Source organism: Phalacrocorax carbo, chromosome 17, assembly GCF_963921805.1.
Source record: "Phalacrocorax carbo chromosome 17, bPhaCar2.1, whole genome shotgun sequence".
Lineage (NCBI taxonomy): Eukaryota > Metazoa > Chordata > Aves > Suliformes > Phalacrocoracidae > Phalacrocorax > Phalacrocorax carbo.
Window position 1 is genome coordinate 5064670 of NC_087529.1, and position 24453 is coordinate 5089122.

A 24453-nucleotide genomic window follows, 5' to 3' on the forward strand; every position below is an offset into this window, starting at 1 on the left:
GCAAGGCAGGGGGACGGGGGGGGATGCTTTGCCTCTTTTTTTTGTTTGTTTTCTTTTTTTCTTTTCGGAAGTTTTTTGTTGTTGTTGTTTTGGTTTTTTGGATGGCGCCACCTGAGATTTGCTGACAGGATCAGGTCCTGCCAACTGGCAAATAACATGTTGGGCCTGATCCTGCCTGTGGGACGCTTGTGCTGCTAGGGGGACTTTTCTCCTCTGAAACAAGAAATAAGTAACCAGCTTTTGGCTGGAGCCAGGAGGAGGCAGGAGCAGTGTCCAAGTTTAGGATATGCAACATAAAAGTTCCTGTTACAAAAGCAAACTTTGATCACGAGAGGTTTAGCAGCCTGTTGTGTGAACTCTGCTCCTTCGGAGCAAGACATGGCTGTCTTGACATTGGATCAGTAGTGATAGCTGGCGTTCTTGGCTTAAGAGGATAACACGACCTGCCCTTGGCTGATCAAGCAGTGCTTCTGCCTGACCCTCCGTGAGCAGGACCAAACTAGAGACTTGAACCATGAGAGTGTGTAATCAGTGTCATCTTGCACTCTTCTCTACGCGTGTTTGTGCTTTTATCCCTTCTGCTAAAGGCAGAGCAGTCACATTCACCTTTATTTCTTTCTAATATCTCAGTTAAGCAGGCTCATTTCTAGTCACAGGAACATTCTCCACGCGCAGCTTGCCACTGTAATGGTGCAGCATGGAAGTGCCCAGTGCAGGATTTAAGATGCACTTCAGTGCTCCAGTAAAGCCTTATGTTGGTCTCTTCTAGATTGGAGATATACAGATGAGGCCCACGGAACAAATATCATAGCATATGAAGAGGACCGTGAGCAGCACCGTGTATCCACTCCACTTCGAACCCTCTGGCAATTTAGGGTTTCGTCGGCTGGCTAGCAACGTTTTAATCAAGTACCAAGGATCATGTTTGAAGAATTATTTTTCTCTCCCTCTCTCTGAGCTGGTGCTGGTGCTGAGCCAGTTTAAAGACATAGTAGTGGGTCTCTTTCTCCCCCACTCCTTTCTGAAACTGCTTAAGAGTAAAATGTATTTGGAAATAATGCAGGGAAGTGGTTTGTGGAAGATTGTTGTCTCCAGGCTGGTTTATTCTTCCTTTTGCTTTCTTTTCAAGGTTCGTTTGATCTTATTTGCTGATGCTGTGTCTGGACATAGGTGAAGTGGTACAAGATGTTTGCCAGCTTCAGCGTGCTTAGGGTTTGAGATTTTCAGTGGATGACATACATGAATCGATCTAATTTTGGGGTTTATTTTCATCAGATTGATTACTGATGGAAAATGATGCATGTGATATCTCACCCACCTCCCCAAACCCTCCTTTCGCATTCACATGAATCATGCCTGCCAAGTTTGAGGAAGTATAAATGTGTGTGCTTGCTATTTCTCTTTCTTTCTAGGTAGGTAGGTAAATAGTTGGAGGAAAAGTATTTGTACTTCTGCAGATTAGAATGATCATCTAAGTGGCATAGTTACAGTAAGAGTGAGTTGTTTGGTATTTTTAATAAAAACTAAATGTGTGCTGTCTTGTGATCACCTCTATCCTTGGTGTCATCTCCCAGCACTCTTGATGTTTTTGTATGTGATATTTGCATGCATTGACACTTATCTGGAAATATTGATTGGTCTTAGGAAGCTGTATGATGCTGTTTAAATGCTGGTGCTGATGAGTTGGAAGTGTTGAAAGTTTGTTTATATGCAGAGATACAAACTCGGAGAGAGAGAGAGAGTGAAATGAACCATGCTGAAGCCGTCCAAAATGAAAAGACTCTAGTAGGGGCATTTGCCTACGAAGCAGCAGGTAGAAGGTCTGGTTCAGATCTTGCACTCATTCTATGCTGGCGCAGCCCCATTGTTTTGCTCTTGATTTATTCTAACTTGAGGGAGAAGAGAATCGGCCTCAAAGCTGATACATGTAGAGCTGGAGGCCACTTGAGTTGTTTTAAGACTCTTGCAGCATGGCAGAAACACGTCTGTGCGTAGCCCAGCTTGCGGCAGAGCTATGGAGCTGTTAATGTCTGTGTTGCCTTAAGGTTGCAGACCCGCTCCTGCTGCGCTCTGGACTTTCTGCAGTGTTTTGGAAGGCAAACTGTTGGTTTAGGTGGAGCAGGTATGGTCAGTTGATCAGAGCGGAGGATTGGGAGCGAGAGAAATCTGGGTTGGATTTTTTGCTTACATCAGTATAGCTCTGTGGGAGTTCATCTGTGTAACGCCACCACAAGGGAGACCAGAATTGGGCCACTATGTCATGAGTTTCAACTCCCTATAAAGCCTTGGGCAAGTCCCCCTTTACCTCTCTGCCTCAGTTTCCCCATCTGTAAAATGGGGATAATAATACTTACCTACCTCACAGGGGTGTTGTGAGGACTCACAAACTTTTGTAAAGCACTTTGAATATGAGGAGCGCTATGTAAGTGCTGAGTGTTGATATGAAGTATTATTATTAATTAAATCTTATGATACATAGAATTCCTTGTGCCAAAGGTGAGCAACTGTAGAAGGATACAAGGAAAAAATTGGTAAAACACTCCTTCATAATGATGAAACAAAGGCAATTTGCCCTTTTTTTTCCTCTTTGTAAATACACGCTCATGGTGTGTTCTGTCCATTCCTCATCTGTCATCAGTTTCTACGGGCAAGTGTACATAGCTTTGTCTCTGGATTTGGCCTTTTAACTTACTGTGAGTGAAATTCATGACCAGTGGTGCAGCCTCGCACCACTGTAATGCACTGTCCTCCTCCACCTTGCCGAGATGGTGGCTTTGTGTGGGTTCTTTGCACAGAGCTGGGTTTCACCCACAGCATTGGGTTAGACGGTGTCCCACGAGGAGCGGCCGGTCCAGGTCTGCATGCAGCCAGCAATCCTCGTGGCAGCAGAGAGCCTGTGCCAGCTGGGAAAGCTCTTCAGTCTCTGTTCCACTGTGATCCTCAGTTTGGAGGCACTTGGCTAAGGAAGGTTCAAGCACTACTGTGCTTTTTTTATAACACCCCTGTGATGTTCAGCTAGTCTTAGTATGAAAACTGGTGTTTTCCATAGGGTTTCTTTTGCAGGAGCTTGTTGAAATTCAGCAGACGCGCTGTGCAGTGTGTGCCATCCTTTAAAGAGAAGATGGTTGAACTAGCAGTTGGAGGGAAAAAAAAAAAAAAGTTGGGAAATTAGGAACTTCCGAGCAGGAAAAAAATGAGCAGGGATGTGGACTTGTGAAACGTCTGAATCGGTGGCCACAACTATGTACAAAGTTAAGCAATGTTGAAATGCATGGCTGAGGAAGGACCTAACTTACCTTTCTGCTCTGTAAAAGGAGGCTTCAGAGAGAATTGCTTAAGATGTGAGGCCTTGGAAAAGGGCCAGTCTGGGTAATTGCTCCCTGCAAACACAACCTGGCTGACCTGCAGCCCTGGAAGTTTGCGGGTTTTTTTTCCCCAAGAACATTTGTAACATTTGCTAGTCTATAAAATATCCTTGAAATAATATCCAGTATATTTTTCCATTTCAAATGTGTTTTTAGGTGATAATTCCTGCTGCCTGTTAACTTCCCATGTGGAGTGTGGCCGGTGGAAGGGTTTGGCACGGGTTGTTTGGCTGCTCTGCCTCGTGTAACCTGGTGGCACCTTGAGCCATCTTCCTGGGATGAGGTGGGATTGGCAGCACGACTCCGAGTCGTTGAAAAACCCCAAACAGGAGGGTGAACTGTGTAATTTATCAGTAGGTTTCTAATTGTGAACTGTTAAAATAAAGAATAAAAAGAGAGGCACACTGTGGTTCTTTTGTTACGTGTGTTGGAGTTTTTATGTTACAACATCCTTTTTAGAGTTCACAGCTAATCCTTTTGTGAAGAGTTCAAACAAACTTGTGGTTTTTGTTCTTCATGAGAAAAACCATCATTGTTTTCTAGAGCAGAATAGCATCTAGTTGTCTCGTGGATAACCTGTGGAGGTTGGACTCGCTCATCCTTGTTCAAATGAAGCTGCACTCCACAGGGGTTTGCTGAAATCCCCAGGTAGGCTGCTGGGCACGGCTGGGTTTGACTAAACTGTGTAAGGCATGAGTCGCAGTTGCTACTCAGACTTGGATATTGAACCCTTTCACTCTCTTGTGCTTGCCTTGAAGCAAGACAGGTTATCGTTGTCATTAACAGAAGGCATTTTTGTTCCCCAGTCCCCTTCCAGCTTGTCCAAGTGCAGAGGCATGTTCCTGAGCTCGGGTTTGCTGCTGTTGAAATACAAAGTTTTTGCAAATAACTAATGAATAGCTGAATTGGCTGCCATTGCTGGATTTGAGGCAGGTATTTTGGATACCTTGTAAACAGGTAGAGAACATTTGTAGAATTAAAACCATGGGGTTTTTCCTATTCTTGTGCACCTTTGTTTTTTGTCACCAGTTATATTAACATGTTTCCTGGAGGTATAGCAGTTTTATCTGGCAGATTATGTGATTTCAGGACTAGTCTCAGCCCTCGTTTTTTTCGGGGGGGGAGTGGGGGGAGAACCACGAGCACAGTTAGCTCTGGTAAGCAGCAGGAAAACCATTATTTTACTTGAGTTGTCTAAACCTGCAAAACCAATTTCATTATATTTTTGAGGCCTGATGTGGCTTGTCAGTGCTTCAGACTACAAAAGCACTGGAACGCTCTCTTGGTTCTCCTGCAAAATCCTTTTAAAATTATATTATTGTGGTTTCTCCCTTGTCTACCCATTTATGAAATTAAAAGATGGGTATAAAATGTCACGTAATTAGAAGAGGAGCATTTTGATGTAAAGTTACAGGTTCGGATGCTCCGGGAGCCCTTTCTGCCCGTGTTTAGAGAAGCACGTTGCAATTGCTGTGCCTGGGCAGTAAATCGGCTGGGACGTCGCCCTCGGGACATCCGCTTCCAGCCGATGAGATGCTGTTTGGACAGTTTCCATTGTTGGTGGCGTTTTACAGCCCTCCTGAGCACACACGGCCTTTGGGAACAGGGTCAGAGAGAAATCCCCGCTCACTGGGGTAACTGCAGTTCAAACACTTTTTTTTTTTTCTTTTTAATATTAAAAATATCTGAGTTAGGCCAGGACCAGGACTTTCCAAAGCACCAGCGCTTTTGTTACTGGACCTGAGTGGCACCGGTTGTTTGGGCTGGGGTCTGTGGGATGCAGCCCTTTGCCCCAGTCTTTGTGAGGTGCCCTCACAAAGCGGTTAAAAGCCAGTTTTTGGTGAATTAGGGCCAGTGGAGGCAGCTGTGGGGAGGGGTTCGGCTCCTCTCTGGCTCGGGGCAGCACCAGCCCCGGTGAGCTGGCTCAGCCCAGGGGTGTGCGGACAAAACTGCCCTCCTCCCTCATGGCTGCTGGGGTCCTTCGTGGGCTCCGGCTGGGAGCTGAGGCGGGAAAGGGGCTAAGAGGGCCGGGGCTGTCCGCCCGGCGCGCCCTCCCACCGCCAGGCGGCGCTGTTTGGCGGGGCGGGGCATCCCCGTCTCGCTGGTGCGGCCGCCCGGAAGCGGCGCGGCGCAGGCGGCGGGCGGGAGCGAAGCCGCGGGGCCCACGCGTGTCCGCGGAGCGCCCTGGGCCGGCAGCACCCTACACGTGTCCGTCCCCCTGCCGCCGTCTCTGCAGCTGAGCTCGGTGATTCCTCCCACACCCAGGACCCCGTGCTCGTCCCCCGTGCCCGTGGGGTGGTGCGGGGCCGCCTCTCCTCAGCCCAGCCTCCCGTGGGCAGGCCGCCGGTGGTGCGCTGGCCTCTCCCACGTGGAAAGCCCTTCGGGGCACCGTGGAGCAAGCGCTGAAGCCGAGTGTGTGGAGGGGCGTGGGGCTGTCCCCCGCTAACCTCGGCCCTTGGTGGCGGGGGGTGAGATACGGCTCCACGCGGGAGCAGCGGCCCCTGCCCCTCGCAGCGCCAGCCGCGGGTGGGGATGAGGAAGGGCTGCCCCGAAGCAGGAACGGCGGCGGAGAGCTTCCCCCACCAGCCCTGCCGGAGGGCTCTGGAGTGGTGGGTGACTCCCGTACCTCCCACGAGGGCCTGGCCCCACGGAGCCAGCCACGGCCGTGGCACAAGTCGCACGAGAGAGGAGCCAGGCAGGCTGTGCCAGCCAGCACGAAGCTGTGGAGCTCGCGAGAGGGTGACTTCTCAAAGGCGAGGAAGAGGCTGGAACGAAAGCCTCTGTCTATCGAGAGGACTAAAGGCTCAGAAATCTTATTTGGGATCGCACCGTGTTGCCTGGCCCTCTCTCAGTCGAGAAGGGACCTGTTCAGGTTGTTCCTCAAGCAGAGCAGCGGCTCTCGGCGGCTTGTGATGAGCGAGTTTGTCCTTCAGGCCACGGCCCGCGGAGTCCCTGTGCACCACGTCAAAAGGAGGGAGCTGGATGCGCTTTGCAGAGGTCAGGTCCACCAGGGAGTTTGTTTGGAGGCCACTCCTCTCCGTTTCAAGAGTTTGGAGGAAGCTGAAAAGCCTGATCTGGGGGATGAAAAGAGTGTGAACCGACAGCTGGTTTGGCTGGCGTTGGAGCAGATCCAGGATCCCATGAACTTGGGGGCACTGCTGCGCTCGGCATACTTCCTGGGGGTGGACAGAGTGGTGACAAGCCAGAGGAACAGGTACGGGGTTGGTTATCTGCTCCTTCAGGTTTTCTCTTTCTTTTCCTGCTGGTTCCCAAAATGGTTTGTAGCCTGCATTGCTTGACAGCTTCTTTAGAGGGCTTTCTAGGACTGAGCTTGAGAGCTGAATCTGGCTTGCTGCTGCTTTCCGTTGTGCTCTGCAGGGAGGCTGCGGGACATGATAAACCAGGCTGGTAAGGAACCTCCCTGGGTAGTTGTTTTAACCTATTTTATTGTCCATCTGTGCACAAAACTGCTGTAACCTATTTCCTGGGTTAATTGCTGAGCCTTCCTATTCTCCATAGGAAAATATATCTGTATAGTGAGTGAGATCTGTAGTGGACTAGTTGGAATTGAGTTGCAGAGGCAACAGAAGGAAATACAGAAACAAAAACTCTCCTGGATTTCCTTTTTTGCTCACATGTGACACTTTTCCTTTCTCTTTTCCTTGCAGCTGCCCTTTGACTCCAACAGTGAGCAAAGCTAGCTCTGGAGCCATGGAAGTCTTTGATGTCTACAGCACGGATGATCTCCGGAGCTTTTTGAAGGTAGAATGATCCACATTTTTTTTTCCCTTTGCTTTCAAGAGACCTCAAATATTGCATTTGTTGAACAGAGATGGGTACAGGAAAAGGACTGGGTTATTTGTGGTGTCCTGTGCTCCTGCTCTGCAATCCTGTCTGCTGCCGGTGGTCTGTGCTGTCGAACCGCCTCTGACAGGTGTGCACCCCCAGTGCCACTCCATCGGCTGGGGTACAGGTCCGAGTTGTGGGTCTTTTTCTGGCAGATGGCGATAACGCTGTGTCTGTCTCCTGTACTCAGGCTGCGAGCTCGGTAAGAAGGGGTCTGCCTCCCTTTCCGGGGGAACGGAGCTAGTGCCGCTGCCTGCAGCAGGTCTTGCCCGGCGTGTGGCGGAGGCAGCATCCCGGGGCCCAGGCACACGATGGCAGCATTGGGCAGCCTTTGGAGCAGGAGAGAGAGGAGAAAACTAGGGGTGGTGCGAGCTGCTGGTCATCTTTTTACGCTGTACCTATGCGGTGAGGTGAGATAGGACCCTCTGCAGAATGGTGTTGCAAAAGGAGGGGGAAAAGCAGGGAAGTTGCTTTGAATTGGCAGAGGGTGTCCGTCCACTGTGATAGCACTGTGTGACTGCCCCAACTCCTCGTGGAGGTCCCCTGTGCCCTGGCAGGGCTGGGGACTGGCTGAATGCTGTACACAGGCAGAGCAGGGAGCTGCAGGCTCACATCTGCCCTCCCCTGTTCGTGTGGGATCCCCCAGACCTGGGGGAGCAGTGGGGTTGGAGGGTTCAGCACGGGCTGGGAGGGCAGAGGCTGCAGACCCTTGGGGGAACAGAGGCACCCAGTCTCTGCTCCCAGGGTCACTGTGTGCTGGTGTCCCTTTGAGGAAGAGCTCGTCACAGTCTGGTGTGACCATGAGGAGGCTGAGCAGAGGTAAGCCTGGCCTCATCCCACTTGGTGCTAGAAAACCTTTGTCCAGCTGTACCATAGGTCTGTGGCAGATGGAGTTCTGGATGATGGTGAAATGAAAGATACATAAAATACATTGATATTTAATTGAAACAGCTGGAAGAATCACTTTGTTACTGTAAAGCTTGAATTATTAACATTTTGAGCTGTTGCAGCAGTTCATTTAATTGGACCCGGATTCACTGACCTAACCCTTGGCATTGCCTGGCTGGTGTAAATTTGATGTAACATACTGTAAAAAGTGCCAGTTCCACAGGAAATGAAGCTGGCAAGAAGCAGCAGCTCTTTTATTGTCAAAATGGATTTCCAAGACAAATAATTAAGGCCCTTTTTACTAGAGTGCGGGAGGGAAAGCTGGTTCTCTGGTTATGTGAGGCCCTGAGTGTTGAGTGCCCTGCCTTCTGTATGAGCTGATTTTTTGACATCTGAGTTTGAAAATGTTCACTTGTGTTTGAAAATGTTACTGTGGGCTTCTGATGGCTGAGCCTGCACTTGAGAACTTCCACTGCAGTGCTCTGTGGATTAGCCTTATGCTGATTTGTTTAACGCTACTCTTTTTGTATGCTTTCCTGGCAAAAACCTTCTTAGAACTGTTGTTGTATGGGGGAAAAAAAAGGGTTTTCAGTTGCTGTTTGTTTGCTTGCTGAACTGGAATAAACACCAGAAGGAAAATTACCATATTTTTTTTTTTCATAAATTGAGGTTTATGTGCTGGGAGGACTTTGGTGGTAAAAATTCAAGAGATGCCAAAAAAACCTAGAAAAGCCAGTCAGCTTAACTGAAAACGGGGGGGGTGGGTGGGGGGAGCACATTTGCATACATGACTTATTTTCTTTCTGCGCTTGAAAAATAGGCAATCTTTTAACGTTTGTTTCCTTTCCCTTTCTAGACTAAAACTGCAGAAGGCTGGGAAGTCGTGGGAACGGTCAGCAAGCCTGAGGACGCGGAAAATATTCCTGTCATCAGTTGCTTGGAATTTCAGTGGAATAAACCTGTTATTATAGTAATAGGTATTTCAATTTAGAGCTTTGGGCGTGGTGGAAGTGCATGTGTGAGGGAACGATCAGGGTGATGTTGCAGGTCTGTTGAATTACATCACACCCTCGTCTGGAAAAGAAAAGCTGAGCAAGAAGTACCAGAATGATCTGACTGCAAATGAAATAGGGACCCAGAGGAAGAGGGGGAGCTGAGAAGCCTCCCAGCAGGAGTGGCAAGAACAAACCAGTTTGTGTAGGTGAACAGGGAGTTTAGTAGTTGCAGAGGGTCTAGATGGCAGTTGTCAGTGGCAGGACAGGTCTGGGTCCGTGTACCAACAGCGTGTTGTTTTGCATTTTGTTCTGCGGTGCTTTTGATCCTGTCCTAGAGCCCTGAGCCTGGATTTTCTGTGTTGGTGAACCACAAACCTGAGTGAGAGGCCCAGGAGGTACGCGTTTGCTCTTGCTGCACTGAGGCTGTAATGGCGAGCGGTGCCATGTCTTTGCTCTGTCATGTTTCCTCTTAAAAAAAAAACAGGAATATATCTCTGTGCTCAGGTCCAGAAAGAAGCATGAGGAGCTGTTGCTGGGGATGGTCTGAACACAAAGTTGGGCTTTGTGGCATGGAGACTGGTCAGTGGCTGCTTTTGTACACCTAGAAGGGAGGAGCTGTTGTCTGCTGCAGTACCATCGGGAGGAGCAGGTGTAACCTCCTCCCTGCCAGACCTGTGCAGTGTTTGAGCAACGGGTGCCACTTCTTTAAGCACCTAAACTGGGCAATTCCCACAGGGCCCTCTGCTTCTGCCCCCTCTTTGTGTAGTGGATGCTTGCAAAGGATGCTGCCTTTTGTAGGTGGAGTTTGGGGTTGTGCAGCCTCCCAGAAGTTGATGAGAAGGGGAGTAACAGCCTTGTGGCAGCTAGAGAAAGAAATTCGCCCAGGAGTGCTGCTCTAGGCACCCTTGTGTGGCCATGCCATAGCCCCCCATTTTGTGTCGCCTGGCACAAGAGCTGGTTTGAGCTTTTATACTTGGAAGTAGTGTCACGCTGGCGATGAGCCATCGAGGGGCTGTAATCCTGCCCCGTGCTGTGGTTTTCTTGGCTCAGAAGACATTTCTTTAATTAAAATGTTTATTGAACTCCTGGAAATACTGACAAGACAACGCCGCAAATCTGGCATCTCTACAAGATGTGTGGAGCTATATTATAAAGCAAGTAGGGAGGCTGGCAGCGCTGCTGATGGACCACAAAGAAATGCATCCCAGAAACAACGACAACACCAGGAGAAAGGAAGGGGGTGAAAGTGGCAGTGGTGTCGTTACCTTGAGTTATGAGAGATTTCTCCAGGAAAAAGTCCAAATATCCTTTTGTCAAGGGAGATTGGAGGCTGATTGGTAGATGCATGAGGAGAGCTCCCGGACCTTGCAGCAGTAATGATTTCAACTCTCTGCTGAGCACTAACTCTTCGCTGAAAAGAAAATTGAACATTACAGTCGTCTGATGCTGAGGTTGTTTGAAGAAACGTCCTACATCTGAATATGTAGCGTACCTGCAGCTGCAGAGAGCCACAGAGATGATTTAGCACGCTAGTGAGCTTCCTAGCATTGCACAGATTGTCTTGTAAGTTAAGCATTTGCAGACTTGAAGTCACTCTCCTGGCATCCTCGCTGCCTTGGCAGAGAGTGATTTGGACAGTCCAGCTTAATGTTGTCTGCGCTGGAGTCATTGCCAAAGGTGACAGGCAGGCTGGCTGCCCTGAAAACTGGGAGCCTTGTGTGAACAGGGACAGATTGGGAGCACTTAGATGTCTGAGCAAGAAGAGTTTCTGGGTAATTTGTTGTTCTTACACCTTCAGTCTTTAGCTTGGGGTTTAAGACTGTTCATGGAATTGTTTTTATCAAGATGCTCATATTGCATATCTCTCTGAACCGGCTGCTTTTGTCTGGATTTGAAACTCCTGTGCTGGAAACTGCAGTTATTACAGTGGGGTTAATTGTAAATGGGGCAGGAGACCTGGTTTATGATTTCAGCCAAGCTCTAACTCTGGGCTTTGAGGCCTGTCAGTGAGGGACAAAGCTAAGAGATGGAAGTCAAAGATCTGAAGTGGGAAGTGTTTTGTTCACCAGTATAAACTACGATTTAATCTGATTCAGTCAATACTCCCTCCCTCATGTCACAGTGTGCAAGTCTTTTTGCCCTAAATTTATGGTTCCTAATTATTTTAAGCAGCCAGAGCCATAAAAAGCTTTGTAAAAGCTGGAAGCAAAATTGCTGCCTTTATTAGGAACTGTAAGACCCTTATCAGGGAGAGTATTGCTCCAGGAGCCGTCACACCTCTGGCAATAGCTGCTGTCCCACTTGGAGAGTCCCACGAGAGTGTGCTTTGAGAGGCTCGGGAGGCAAATATGACTGCAAGTTGTAACACTTTTCTGTGTTGAATCAGGAAAAACTAGGATGATAATATCTTTTTTTCTTGAAGCCTCCCTAGAGAGCTGCAGTCTAGCGTTGAAGAGGCAGGGCGGGCCATGGGAGGTCTGGCTTTGATTCCTTGTGTCACCCAGGCTTCCCCTGTGACCTTGGATAACTCGCCCAGGTCTTGTCCGCACTTCTGGCTTAAAGAAAGAAGGAAGAAAATAATAGTTAGGATGGGATTTTGGTTTTCCAAAGGTTCACTTACCCCAGCCAAAGGATGCTTTTGCCAACGTGGCTGATTTCATGTGGGAAGGTGATACAAGGTGCACTACCCAAAACATTCTTTTGCTTGCACAAAATGCGTCTTGCCAGTTAGACCAAGCCAGCAAAACATGGGACTGCGCCTCATGAGAATGGGAATAACAGCACTCTCCTACCCTGCGTGGTCCGAGGGGAGCCGCACAGATCAGTACATAGGGATGGGGCACGGGACCTGCTGGGGAGGTGCTGCAAGTAGGTACCAGGGGAGGAATTCTGTGGCAACTCAGCCCAGCAAAGAGCTCATTTACCTTGTGGAGGAGCAAGTCTACAGTGGCATAGACAGGGCCCAAAGCATACGTGTATGCTGTCAAAACTTCAGGTATGTGTCTAAATTTAGGTGAGCTTGGGCAAGTCCTTGGCGACAGTGCTGGTCACACAGGCTGAGGCACGGAAGCCCTTGGTAGGCAGCGTGTGCCCCGGCGGTGCCATCTCGGGGCGCGTCGGGTTCAGCCAGGGTTGGGGTATTGCTGTTGAAGGGGAATGTTTGGCTTCCAGCATGCTGAGCCTGTTTTGTCAGAGGGAGAGCACGTCTTAGAAATGAGCTGGGTATTTTTGCAGCCATGTAGCTGTCTGTAGCTCTAAATAATGAATGTGGAAGAATTCTTTGGGGAGCCGAGCGGGCTGGGAGGTCTGTGGTCTTCTGCATTTTCACTTGTCTGTGTGCAGGATTGTTTAAAGCCTCTCCCTTTCCATTTCCCTTCGTGACAGTGTGAGTCAAACAACTACTAATGACCTGGGATAGATTTCAACTCTGTTTCAGCAGTGTATCAGCCCAAACATATCAGGGCTGTTGGATGGTTTAACAACTAATCAATTGAAGCCTCTGGTTAAACTGTCTGCATTCACAAGTTGCACCCAGCTGGTGGTACTGTGTGCTGAAAAGGCTGAACCCGTCACTATCAATAGGGATGTGAGATTTGCTGGACCAGATCAGGCCTGTGGCCTCTTGTCTGCCTTGTCCCTCTGGCAGCCACCCGTGTACGTGGGCAGCGTCTGCTGGCGCGGTGGCTGCTTGCACGGGAGATCTTTGCGCTCAGGCTACAAGGCTCTGTGCTTTACGCTGTGCACGTAGGCGTGCTGCACAGGTATTCCTCAAAAACACTTCGGGTACTGGAGAACAGAGACTGGAGTGGGCCAGGAAGGGAAAGCAGGTAAGGTGCCTGTCTCGCCTCTGGCAGTTCTTGGCTGTTGCTCCACAGGAGCTGGTGAGGATGCTGGTGAGCTTAGGGGCAAGGGTATAGCTGTGACAGAGCATTAGCAAGAACTGTACTTGGGAAGGGGGAAAAGGGACGTGGTAGTGGCTGTGAGCTGGCCTGAGCAGTGTCTTTGTTCTGCAGGTAGCGAAGGCGACGGACTTTCATTAGAGACGCAGCTCTTGTGCCATCGGATGCTGGCCATACCCCCTGGCAGAGCGCTTCACCCCGGGATCGAGTCGCTGAATGTCTCTGTTGCTGCTGGTAAAAAAAGTTCTGATGCACAAAGGCATCAGAGTCCAAATTTCTGTCTTTAAAAATCAGACATCCAGGCCTGCAGAACGATTTTCTTGTGGTTTAAAAAAAGATATTTTTTTAACAATTTGGTTTTGCTTTCCTACAGGTATTATCCTGCACTCCATCTGCAGCCAAAAGCTGAGGCACAGTGATTGAATCTTTGTTCAACGGGGGAAGCTGCTCGGCGCTTCATGGCTGTGCGCTGTTGGTGTGGATATGGTAGCGCTCTTTCCAGGGTCCTCACCGTCGCTGCAAGTCACAGGGAGAGCCCCATTAACCTGAGCTGCGTCTTGGCTGACACACGGTACCACCAGAACCCTGGCTTAATGCTGAAGTCAGACACCTGCGTGTACTAGGTAACACCTCCCACTGGCACCTCGGAGGAGCGTCCCTAAGGAAGAGATACAAAGCTAGGTTTTAAAAGCAGACAGCCAAATCCTTCAGTTCTTGCAGTAAAATGCCCGGTGATGGCTGCGAGCTTTGTGCTTGTTGCATGGGGCACTTTGTACATCGCTGGTGCTGTGGAGAGAATTTGGGCTGTAGATGAGAGTCGGTGCTCGGTTGGTGCAGCCACTGAGAGCAGCCGTTCCCTGTGCCCACCCTGTGCCCCGTGCCTGAGCCCACCACCCCCTTAGCCGAGAGGGTGCTGGTAAGAACCAGGGATGATTTGGGACTACTCGGTAGCAATTTCTTCACAATGGGGCAATTTCTCTGTTACATATTGCTGCTTGAAGGTCTAAAAACATAGTGTCGTATCTGGCTGTAAACCAGGTCTGCAGCCCTGCCACAGGATGGACGTGAGCTGTTAGAAAACAGCTGTAGTGGAGCAAAATGCAGCCCGTTGAAATAAAGCCTCTGTAAAGACTGGTTGTAGACTCGAATCAATCCTTTTTGTGCCATATATAAATCCAGTGTGATTAGTAGAACAGGGTACTTCCTTCAGGTGGAAAGGGGAATCGGGAACTTGTTCTCTTCGTCCAGGGATGTTTCCTTTCCGCGGTGGGCCTGATCCTACTGGTTGCTGAGCTGCCCCAGCACCACTGTCCCCACTGATGGTATGGGAGGGGGTGAGGGTGGCTTCATTTGCAAATATCCTGGTTGAAAACCAGGCTGGCTAAATTATTGAGAACCAAATGAATGTTATCACTTAGCACCTTAATTATTTTATTTAGCTACTGTGGCCCTTTGCATAGGATTCCTCATTAACACTTAATTTACAGTGCCCTTTAGGGATAATTTCAAACAATTCAGCTTAGTCTCCCCCCTCCCCCCCTTCCAAATGAACAAGTAAATCACTCAGAGTGACTAATTAGGACTTTCCTTTGAGCTAAATGAAGTCTGTAAACCGGTCTGAGGATGTGGAGGTTTTTCAGATGCGCCCCTGGGAGAGCCTGGCGGGTGGGTGCTGCGGTGGCTGCAGGGCTGGGGATGCTCCAGGTGCCGGGATGGGGGACGGGACACGGACGCTGCGGCTGCCGTGGCCGCGGGGACTTTGCCCAGCCTGCGAGGGAAGGGCAGAGGCGGTGGCTGGCGCTGGGCTTTCGCGCAGCCGATTGCCCTGTTGGGGCCTTATTTCCCTCCCCTGCTCAGAAACCCCTGTGCGGTGGCCACGGAGGTGTCACGGAGCCACAGCTGCCCCCGTGCCCTGCTGGGGGGTCCTCGAGGAGCCCCACAAGAAGGTTTGTACCCTCCTGGCTTGCAGGTGAGATCCCGCTCAGCTTTGCACTGAAAGCTTTTGCTTTTCAAAGGTGTCGAGTACTCACTTCTGTGTCTGCGGCCGTGATGGAGAGGGCGCCTGGTGCGGTGGCGCGTATCCTGAGCTATGTCTGCCTCTTGGCCTCTTCTGTGGAAAAGGACAAAACCCAAACCCCCCAGACGACGGCTGTAGCGCGAGCAGGGCGTTCCTGCCCAGGTGTGAAGGTGAGCTGGTCACTGAATAACAGTGAATCAGTGCATTGCTGGGGCGACAGCTCATGGGCGGGTGTCTGGCACTTGCATTTTTTGAACTGAATATATCTCTTATTTTAATGCTGAACTAAAAAGGCTCAGGGCCAGGGAGGCTGCAGGCCAGGCCCCCCCCCCGCCAGCGCTGCTCACGCAGCCGTGGGTGCCCCAGCAGAGGGTGCCCGTGGCTCAGATTTGCTCATTTTTCAGAGGAAAGATTCAGTGCTTGGGGCTAACTGAATCCTTCCCTTCGAGCAGCAGGGATGAGGATTAACCATTTCTTTATTCTTGACCTATAGGTAAGTATGTATATTTTCCCAATTCATGGAACTGCAGTTTCTCCTTTTTTCTTCTTTTTTATTTTATTTATTTGAGCAGTACATTAATAGAGGAGGCACTTCACTGGCTTTGCATGCATTTGGGAAAGCCGGGTGCAGTCAGGCTGTGCTCAGCCATGCCAGCTCCCCCCGCCCCAACGAGGAGGCAGGTGAGTAATGATGGAGCAGTTACTTTACTTTTGGAAAGCTCCCAAAAAGCTTTGAAACCTCAGTGCCCCCAGCGGCTCCGCCAACAGCACGAGTGAGGTAGGTTGACGTTCCCACCATCGCTTGTCCGGCAGTCCAGCAGCCATCGCGACTCCCCTCCGAATTTCTCCAAACGGTCACTGTACCTACGGAGCACCTTGCTTTGGCACTGCAGTATCAGACAAGGCTTATTGGGAGTTGCATGAGGCTTGAATTTTAAGAGGCAGGAATTTATGTGCGTACCTAGGGCTGCAGCTCAGGGTTTTTTTGCCTGAGACCTGCAATACAGGTTTTTGTGAGTGCAGTAAATCCCACTCCGGACGCCTCTGCTGTTTGCACTTTGCCTGTTTCCCTCGGTGGTAAGTTTTGGCCCCACTTTGTTTCACTGGGATGCCCCTTTGCTGTCACCCACCCAGCTTTTGGATGTATCTGATGTGGCCGATGTTTCCTCCTTCTGCCCCAGCTCCATCCTGCTCTGGGCTGAGGCCCGCGAGGAGCACGGGGACCTCTGCACGCTCGCACCTTTGGAGATGGAGCTTTGTGCTGTGCGATTTGCCCCTGATCTAATAAATGCGATCCATTAATTGGATCATTGCCTGCTTCTCCAGTTAATTTCCTGGGTATTTTTAAATGTTAAAATGTAGTTTTTATAGTCTTTCATTATTGTTAGCCTTAAGCTTGACTATAATCGTCCCTGTAATGTAACTGTAAAAAACTCCCAGCTTTATATCATAAAGGAGGACATTAATTGTCATTTTTTGTGTACATCAGCAAGATCAAAACATGCTTCCTGATTACTTCTGTTTGTACATACAGTCTCTTTGATATTTAGATATTAATAAACTGTGTGTGTGTAATTTGAAAGTCAATTCTTCCCTCCCTGCTGCTTGTCATGGATTCCTTTCAGAGGCTTATTTACCAAATTGATTTTAAAATTTAGTAATTGCCCTTCCAAAATGATTTCTCAATAATCAAAATGTCTCTAAGCACAGTGGCAAAATATTTGTCCTCCCTGGTTCAGAAGATGCGCTCTGCGCCTCAGCCTTTTTATCCTCAGACGAAGGCGAACGCAAATCTTTTCACGCCCCAAAACCAACTCCTGGGAGAGCTGGCTGCGAGAGAAGCTCAGCTCATGCCCCAGATTTCGCTTTTGTGCACAGATTATCAACATGACCGAAAAAATCCCGTTCCATCCAATGCATCACTGGGTCCTGGTGAGGTTTGCTGAGGCTGGAAGGGCTTTGGGACAGAGAACACCTCCTTTGTCTTTGCAAAGCTCAAGGTGGTACCACAGCTGAAGGGAAGAGCTTGGTCCTGGGGCTGATCCTGGCACCGCTGGGCTGGGCCCGAGCGGCCGGTGCTGGAAACGCCACCCAAGGGGCACCTTCCCCGCCGGCGGTGGGGAATCCTCCGGCGCACCACAGCCCCGATCCGAGTTTGTAAATGTAATCAACCTTGAGGTCTTGTTACTTCCACAGGTGCAATTAACATTACCATCTGCTAATCCGTGATTAATGATGTTTACAAATATGCTACAACATGTTAAAATGTGCCTGCATGCTTCTTTTTTTTTCTTCCCCTTTCCCCCCCCAGGTTCCGGCATGGGAGCTGTGCTGCCGGCAGTGGCGCGGGAGGGATTTCCCGGCGGAGAGCTCCCCGTACCCCACTGTTAATTCACAGACATTTTGTTTTCATTATTTAAAAGTGTTGTTAAACTCCAAACCAGCTGTAGGAATGACAAGTTCAAATCAGAAGGTCAGTGCTGCTAAATGGGATTTAATTGCACGGGGGTTGAGGTACAAACTGATGAATCTGAATAATAAAACTTTGTGGGGAGCGACATATGGTGCAGTTTAAAGTAAATTTTTATTGATCATCCCACAACTGATGTGTTAATGGGATGGCAGTCTTTGCTTTGGGTTTGATATTGATGTGGAGTTTTAATAATGTCACACAGGAATATTGCGGAGGGGTTTATGAGTTAAAAAAAAAGTGTTTTCTATTAACTGCCTTTTTCTTCTTAACACAGAGAGGAATACATTATATCGCTACTGTATGTCCTCCAGATCTAGGTTACATGTAATTGCTTGGTAATTGGTAGAACCATGTAAAAGCCATGGTATTTGCCAGTAAACCCTCCTAAGTTACCATGAAATTGAAGTGTGATATTTATTCTCTACAAAACTTGCTACCCAAATATTGTGTACGATCAGGTTTGGTCACCGCAGAGGCGTTTCTGCAGTGGCTGTGCCACGCGTAACGCCTGCACGGCTCGGGTTTTGCACCGATACCATCCCAGCGACTTGGGGGGGGTCTGACTGGGAGGTTAATGGGTTATTTTGCTTCAAGGGAAGATGCTTTAACCTCCCTTGGGCTTCAGTCTCAGGATTATTACAGTTATTTCAAGGCCCAACTCAGAATGATGGAGGTTTGGAGGTAGCTGAAGAAGTTCTCGTGTTTTCAGTGGGACTGGGAACAGTAATTACACTCATGATGGTTTTTGAAGCCTCTGGAGATAAAGTATTTGTTGGTACACGGGGGTGCATCCTCGGGTCGCCTGTATTTTAGCCTCTTGTTAAGTAGGATGTCCAAACCTGTTCCCATCTTGGCAATTTCCATGATTTATCCGTGACTCTGGTTCAGGCACCGCCAGCCCCACAGGCGTGCAGGGGCTCACGTGCGAGGAGCCTCCGCTCCTGGCTTTTTCTCTCTGATGGAGGCTTTTTGCCTCCTCCATGGGAAATGGCTGGGTGGATCCAGTGATCCCTTCTTATCGCTCGCCGCATGGCTTTAAATATGAACAGAAGCAATTGCCTTGCTTATGATCAATAGTTTTATATTCTTAAAAATGTAACAATGTGCTGTGAATTGATGCAAAGTTAAACCTGCCCGTTTTTTTTTTTTCCCTGGCCTGTTTTAGAAGCTGCAAACTCAGCAGTGTTTCCCCTGCGCTTGGGAAGCGGTAGCTCAGCTGTTTTCTCCGAAGTTCTGAACATTGCATCCTGCGCATCCCACGGGTCCGGCCCCGAGGCTGCCGGGTCCCCTTTCACGTCTGCCTGCACGGACAGAAGCTGTAGCACCTGCAGTTGGGTATAAACGTCCTTCCGTAACATTTTTAAAGCTGCCTTTGAAAGGTTTGTAAAGCAGATAAAACGACTGCCTGACCCTGTGGGTTCAGGGTCCTGGTGGGGTGTTACTGAAGCGTCCAAGCACCAAATTGCCCATGGGAAAGTGGAGAGAGGGGACAGGCTCAGCCCCATGGAGCAGCTCAGGGTGACCAGCGCTGCCAAGGGCTCAGAGGGCCTCAGGTCAAAGCCTCCATGCCTATGTAAATCATTTCACTATTCCAATATTCAATTAATTATGGGAGCAATCGCTGCCTGCTTCTCCTGCGGGAGGCAATGAATAGTCAAATGATGCTTTCCCTCCTCGCCTCTTCCCATCGCCCAAAACTGCAATCGTTTTTCCAATTTTTGAAAGCCGTTGCTGCAGATGTGCCTTTTCCTTCGTACTTTTAAGCCTGCCCAGGGTCGGGGTGCTGTACGCCAACACCCTTGTTGCAGACCTGCCTGGGCACACCGACGCAGCCCTGGCCCCGCAGCAACCCCCCGCTGCCCCCGCATCTGCAGGTGCTGGTGCTTCGGGAAACGCCCCCTTTTCCTGCGAGGTGTCGGGTGGTTGGGTTCCAGCGTGGGGCTGGGGTGGGTGGGGGGGAGAAAGGAGAGGGGGGCTGGAGGTGGGGATGGGAGCAAGGGGGGTCCCGGGGTGAGAACACGCAGCGGATGGTGGAGCGATGCTGCAGGCGGCGCAGGACGGAGGTTGTCCCACCAGTGCTGCAGCCAAGCGTCGTTCTGCACGCTTGTATCAAGGCATGGGGTAGTATCATGCATTAAATGTATGTGATGTACAGCAAGGAGAGTTACCCCTTTTCCATTTGGGATGGTTCCTGGCACGTGAGGTCTGTCCCGTGAGTGGCAGCTGCGGGGGAATCCGGTGGTTTTGCAGCCCCGGACCAAGCTGTCTGCTGAGGATGGAGCAAGTTGGTGCCATAAAACAGGCTCAAAGCCAAGCCTGGGCGAGCACCCTGCTCCCCAGCAGCCCCACGGGTGAATCCGCAAGCGGGAGAATAGTTAAAAGCAAGAGAGATGCAAGAGCGATGCATGAGGGTGTGCGTTACCCGGCAGAATAAATGAGGTGGTGGTGTCTGGCAGCGCCTTCGCAGCTTTGCCAACCCTCATTAGCACCTTTCAGCAAAGCGGAGCTTATTCAAACTGTATCACAAGTCTTTTGCTGGAGATTGCATCTGTGCCTAATATGCATTTTTATATAAACAAGGGTACTAAATGGCCTTTCAGTTCCCTCTGTAATGTCTTTTTTAATGGAAGGTCCTGAATTAAGAACATATATATATGACTCTAAGAATTTTCTAAGTGATATTGAAAACCTATTGTAAAGTAGGATTTCTTCTTGCAAAATTATTTTAATGAGGTTCCAGTTTATTTTCTGGCTATATTTTACTTATTTAATCCTCCAGAGGGGCTTTTCAGAGGCAGCATCTCATTTTCAATGCAACTATTCTTAACATTAGGGAAAACTACCTTTCTGAAATGCATGAAGGAAAAAAAAAAAAGAACCAGAGGAAGATGTACGAGATAAGAATAAACTTGAAAAGCTTTGAGGTGGTTTATGGCTTCTCTTGAAAGAATAACAGTTCATGTATTTTTTGTTATGGTGTGGTTTAATGATGCTTGCAGAAAAAAGATAAGGTAGAAATGGAAATATAAAATTAAACCAGCAAAGTGAATGTGATTATTTTAGTTACTAGTATTACCTGGGGAAAACGCTCTCAGGGTTTTTTATCTAGACTAAATATTTGCTTTTCTAAAACGGAAGGCCCTCTGCATCTCCCAGCATGAGGGTGGGAAGTGAAATATCCCTGTGGTCCAGCAACTGCAAGAGGACGGTGGTGCCTCTGCCGGCGCCCCGACCACCGGCAGCCCCTGTGGCTGGTTCATCACCGCCTGACGCAGGTCATCCCAGCCAGCTCTGAAGTCTCTCCTCTGGCCCTGGGGAGGAGAGCTGGCTTTGGACCAGATGCTTTTCTGCTATTTTTAAGGGGATTGGGACTGTTTTTAAGGAATCTGGCTGTCTCTGCTCTTTGTTGTCCCTTTCGGTACCCTCCTGCTTCCAGGCACACCCGTCAGCATCTCTGGCCGAGGACCTGACAGCGCCTGTTCCTCATCCCGGGGGTGCCCTTTGCACGGGGCTGGTTTTGCCAGGGTTGTGCCTGGTGCCACGATGAGGAGATGATCCCGAGAGGGGCTTCGCAGCCTCTCCGCAGTGTCTGTGCCACTGCGTCACCGTGGGCACCCTGAGCGGTGGAGAGTGCAAGAGGGAGGCATGGTGGGACCCAGTTCCCAGCGACAGTGTGCGACTGGGGCTTTGTGCCTGTTCTGGAGGACCTTCCTCCCCCAGGATCTGGGCATGGCTAATCCACAGGGTGCTGTGGTCTTGTCCTCTCCTTTATCATCCCATGCCATGCCACGCCATGCCATGCCATCCCATCCCTCCTGGCTCATTCCACCCCACCCATCCCCATCTCCATCCCCATCCCTGGCTGTGGGTGCAGACCCGAGACCCCCTGTGGCGATGTGCTCAAAGGCTGTAATACCACCCCGCTCCAAGAGCTCTTGCCTTCCCTGGGCAGCTCTGCAGGTTTCCAGTCCAAGCCGAGCTGGTGTGGGACCATGCTGGCTGTGCAGTTTGATGAGGACTCAACAGGATCAGCCAAATCTCAGGACAACCCAGGCGCAGCAGGCACGACCCTGGCTGAGCAGGGCCGCACGGCCCCCGAGCATCCCGCTGCAGCCGCCATCGGGTGAGCCCAGCCGCTGGGTCACGAGAGGTAAACTTGCGGATGAATTAAGCCCGACATGTGGCCTTGAGCCTCACTGGGTAGTTAATTTTTCAATTTCTTTCATGGATCTGGAATAGCAAAGAGTTTGTTTATAATTAAAGTACTTGAAGATTTATACTTTAATTCAAATAGCTGAAAAGAAGCAGTTTCTGTGTAGGTTTCTTCACTATCAGAATCTAAAACAGATTATTATGTAAATTTTTTTGATCCTAAATTCATTATAATATTCAATTTCAGGAAATGCTCTTGACCATCTGCTGCTGCTCTAAGAAATGAGTCTCAGAGATTGTTTACTACCAGAAATATTGTAGGTATTTAGGGTAGATCACAGTGGAGTGTAGGGGCAATGTACTGATTTAGGAGTCTGGTTATATAAACGCGTAGTGCTGATGCCATGAGCTGAGTGAGTTGGAAAGTGCATCCGCAATGGTGGCAGCTTCGGCTCTGCCGGAGTCCTGGCTCGTCCCAGCTCGTGGCACTGGTGCCAGCCCCCTTTCCCCGTCCACAGCGATGTCCCATCTATGAGCGGAGTGTACCGGTCCTTCTCTGTCTAGTAGCGAGGCAGTATGGATTAATTTCTGGTCTTAACGAAAGTGGTTTGAGATCCCTGGGATGAAAAGTACTATGAAAGTATCATTTGCTGTTTATTGTAACCTCCAAACTTGCCAGCAGCAGCCACGTGCTGATTCCCAGTGAGCTTTTGCTCTTGAAGATTAGAGCAAGAGGGGCTGAGAAGAGGGGGCGAAGCCCTTGTCACCGGCACGTACGCAGGACTGGGAGCTCAGCAGAACCACCGAGCCATGCTGAACTTTAATCTTTTTTTTTTTTTCCCCAGCATATTGTACTACCAAAGCTTTCATTAGCAGTGTCAGACACAACGGATGGAGGCCAAGAGCGATGATAGGGATGCGCTGCAGGATGGGCTCCCATCCCGAGGTGCTGCTCTTCCCCGGCTCCCAGCACTTGCTTTTGATGCCATTATTCAGCCTCTGCAAGACACTAAAAGATGTTGCTGCCCTCTTGCTTGATCCTACACGTTTGGGTTTGGCTTTGTATGGAGGAGGAATGTATTAAATGTGGTTTCTTCCACCGCAGCCTTGCTCAACAAGTGCAGCAGCCACGGGGCCGGCGGCTGCTGCCTATCGATCGGGGCTGGGACGGGGGCCCTGCCTGCCCTTCCCGGCGACTGCGCTGAGTATCGACGGATCGAAGTGGCGAGTGGGGCCGAGGCTGGGAAGCAACGGCTGCTGGCAGGGAGCGGGCAGGGGCGTCCCCAGGGCTCGCGCTCCCGCTGGACAGGCAGCCGAGCATCACCCAAGCGTTCTCCCGGCACGGGGGATGCGGCTGCCCTGCCTCGCTGCAGGGTTGGGCTGGGGATGAAGCTGTGCAGAGAATGTTTGTTAACATTGAATTACGTACGGTATTTGGAAAGACGAACTGATAATGTAGAGGAATAGACTTCAGAAAGGCACTCGTGTCTGGATGCAGAGTGTCGCAGTGCCCGCATGCAGGGGGATGCCTGGAGTGATGCTAGTACATGTGTTGTATAGCTCTAGCAGTTTCTATAGGAGTGTATGCAAATGCTTGCAGCCTCCCAGCGGAGTAACTTCAGAGCATTTCCTGAAGTAGTTTGGTTTGGTTTTTTTTAGCAAACCCGGTTTCATTACAAGGGTGTCCATACTATCAGCAGTGGGGTAGGAAGATGGGCAATATTAATGTGGGTCTGCAGGACAGGGACTGCTCAGCAGCTCCTGGATAAATATCAGAGCGCAGAGTATGACGGAGAGTTTTTCTTGTTCCTGTTGTTCTTCATTCATGTACAAACTATGAAACCAGTGTTTTCTTATCTGGAGGCCTTCCCAGGCTTCAGTATTCAAACCCTGGCAATCACTAATCGCCTTACTTCCTCTCCTTCAGGGAAACTTTAACTCTTGCCCTCTGCTGCTGAGTAGATCTTTAAGCTGGGAATAATGTGAGACAGAGGGAAATTAACAGCCTTTTCCTGCTCCTTCCTTGGCTGAAAACCACTAAAGAATTAAATAATTTAAAAGGTATAAATTTGCATTCAAATTATTTCCTGCTGATGAGGATTTCGTTTTTGAAGGGGTGTGAGGGAAGATGTACACACCTTGTGCCCTCACCCTTCCCTTTCCAACCTCTCGGAGCCCCCGGCAGCTCCCGGGTTTGTGGGGTTGGCTGTGGGGGACGGGGACCCCATGGTGCTGGGACGCCTCCGCCTGCCCAAGTCCCAGTAGCTGCCCAGGACAGGATCTCCGCAGCTGACGGTCGCTCCAGTGGCTTTTCCCCCTTGAACGTCCTAATCCCCGTCGGTGACACCCATGGAGGTGATGAGGAGGGCAGGTGGCCTTCCTCCGCCGGCTGGGGATGCTGCGGTGGCACGGGGCAGGTGCCGCGCTGGGGTGTAAGTCTGGGCGGGGATAGAGGGGCCGGGGCCACGGTGGCCTTTGTCTGCCTGTGCCAAACAGATGTGAACAAACCCGAGTTCGATTTCCAAGACTGCCTGGGGAATATTGCTAACTAATTATAGAAAACAGAAGATGCGCTCCCCTCCTCTTGCATTTTTTGATAAACATTGTCTCCTCTCAACAGCTGAGTATTTAATTAGTGTTGATTGTTGTTCGCGTGTTCAATAACCACTCATCATGCGGGGGGTGTCCGCTGGGGCAGCGTGGCCTGGAGCACAGAGGAACGGAGGGTGTTCATAATTAAGGATGCAATTTATTTGAGTAAGTCATGTGTACAGTGCCCTGTGTTTTAGGTTAATTTTCAAGGTTAAAGGGTAAAAAA

General features: G+C 49.8%; 2 protein-coding genes and 1 long non-coding RNA gene across 3 annotated transcripts in view; all 3 read left to right on the forward strand.

Annotated features, from left to right (window-relative positions):
- DHRS11 (dehydrogenase/reductase 11) overlaps positions 1-3774 on the forward strand; it is a 28444-nt gene extending 24670 nt beyond the window's left edge. Inside the window, exon 7 of the mRNA XM_064467790.1 lies at positions 770-3774. Within this exon, the coding sequence (XP_064323860.1) occupies positions 770-811 (42 nt within the window). The 3' untranslated portion in view covers positions 812-3774. The remainder of the gene's footprint in view (positions 1-769) is intronic.
- Positions 3775-5626: 1852 nt separating this feature from the next.
- Positions 5627-14127, forward strand: MRM1 (mitochondrial rRNA methyltransferase 1; the record flags this gene model as incomplete). The annotated part of the gene is made up of 5 exons (XM_064468216.1): positions 5627-6579; positions 7034-7127; positions 8956-9076; positions 13108-13227; positions 13367-14127. Coding segments are annotated over 5 exons (1338 nt in total), but the record flags the coding sequence as incomplete, so codon positions are not given.
- Positions 14128-19481: 5354 nt separating this feature from the next.
- On the forward strand, positions 19482-24048 carry LOC135316095 (uncharacterized). The gene is made up of 3 exons (XR_010375547.1): positions 19482-21633; positions 21883-21952; positions 22481-24048. It is a non-coding gene; the product is annotated as an uncharacterized LOC135316095 (long non-coding RNA).
- Positions 24049-24453: the final 405 nt, after the last annotated feature.